The sequence below is a fragment of the Colobus angolensis genome, unplaced genomic scaffold (genome assembly GCF_000951035.1).
Source record: "Colobus angolensis palliatus isolate OR3802 unplaced genomic scaffold, Cang.pa_1.0 Scaffold424, whole genome shotgun sequence".
In the NCBI taxonomy this organism is placed as follows: domain Eukaryota; kingdom Metazoa; phylum Chordata; class Mammalia; order Primates; family Cercopithecidae; genus Colobus; species Colobus angolensis.
In genome coordinates, this window is record NW_012117644.1 from 340,312 (window position 1) to 341,274 (window position 963).

Genomic DNA, 963 nt, shown 5'->3' on the forward strand with positions numbered 1-963 from the left:
TTTTTAGTAGAGACAGGGTTTCATCATGTTGGCCAGGCTGTTCTTGAACTCCTGACCTCAGGTGATGCGCCCACCTCGGCCTCTCAAGGTGCTGGGATTACAGGCGTGAGCCACCGCACCTGGCCTAGGCTTTTCCAGTAATGAATAAAACAAGTTACTCAAAGAAATATCTGATATTAAATGGTAATATCAAATTTTCCTCTTTACTCACAATCATAGTTCTCTGAAAAGTGAGAACTCACAGGACAGAACCAAAATTAAGAAAAAAAAATGTTTTAAGCAATGAATTCAAATTTTATATCAAAGGGCATAGCCAGAATACCAAAGTATATCAGGTGAGTGAAGGTCCAGGAATAAGAGACAAATGGAAAGAAACACATGAAACAAGGAACCCAAGATAAAAACCATATTTACTTACAGGATCAACAAAATCCATATTGAGTCCATAACAAAGCTTCTGGATTCGAGATGTAATTTTGTCAAACATGACTCGCTCTTGGCGGCCATCTAAAGAATCAAATCATGTTAGCAATTATTAAATTCATGTTAGCAATTATTAAGACTACAATGTCAAAGAATCAAATGTAATTAACATGTAAATTGACCAATATGAAATGCTATTTCACAGATAAGATTCAAGCCCCCTCAAAAGATTCATGACGAGATTGTCTTCTCTGATGTCACCTTCAAAGAGTATGAATTCTATACAGACAGATATTTACAGATAACTTCCTAAATTCCCCCCCATCCCACAGTGCAGCCAAAATTACCCTTTAAAAGTTAAAGTCAGAATCATATCATTACCTCCCTCAAAACTCCTAATAGCGGCTTCTTATCTCCAGAATAAAAGTCAAAATTGTTAAAAACAATCCACAGGCCAGGCGTGGTGGCTCACGCCTGTAAGCCCAGCACTTTGGGAGGCCAAGGCGGGTGGATCACCTGAGGTCAGGAGTTCTAGATCAG

General features: G+C 38.6%; 1 protein-coding gene across 1 annotated transcript in view; it reads right to left on the reverse strand.

Annotated features, from left to right (window-relative positions):
- RRM1 (ribonucleotide reductase M1) overlaps nucleotides 1-963 on the reverse strand; it is a 47,549-nt gene that overhangs the window by 39,823 nt on the left and 6,763 nt on the right. The window contains 1 exon segment of the mRNA XM_011956819.1: nucleotides 419-507. Within this exon segment, the coding sequence (XP_011812209.1) occupies nucleotides 419-507 (89 nt within the window).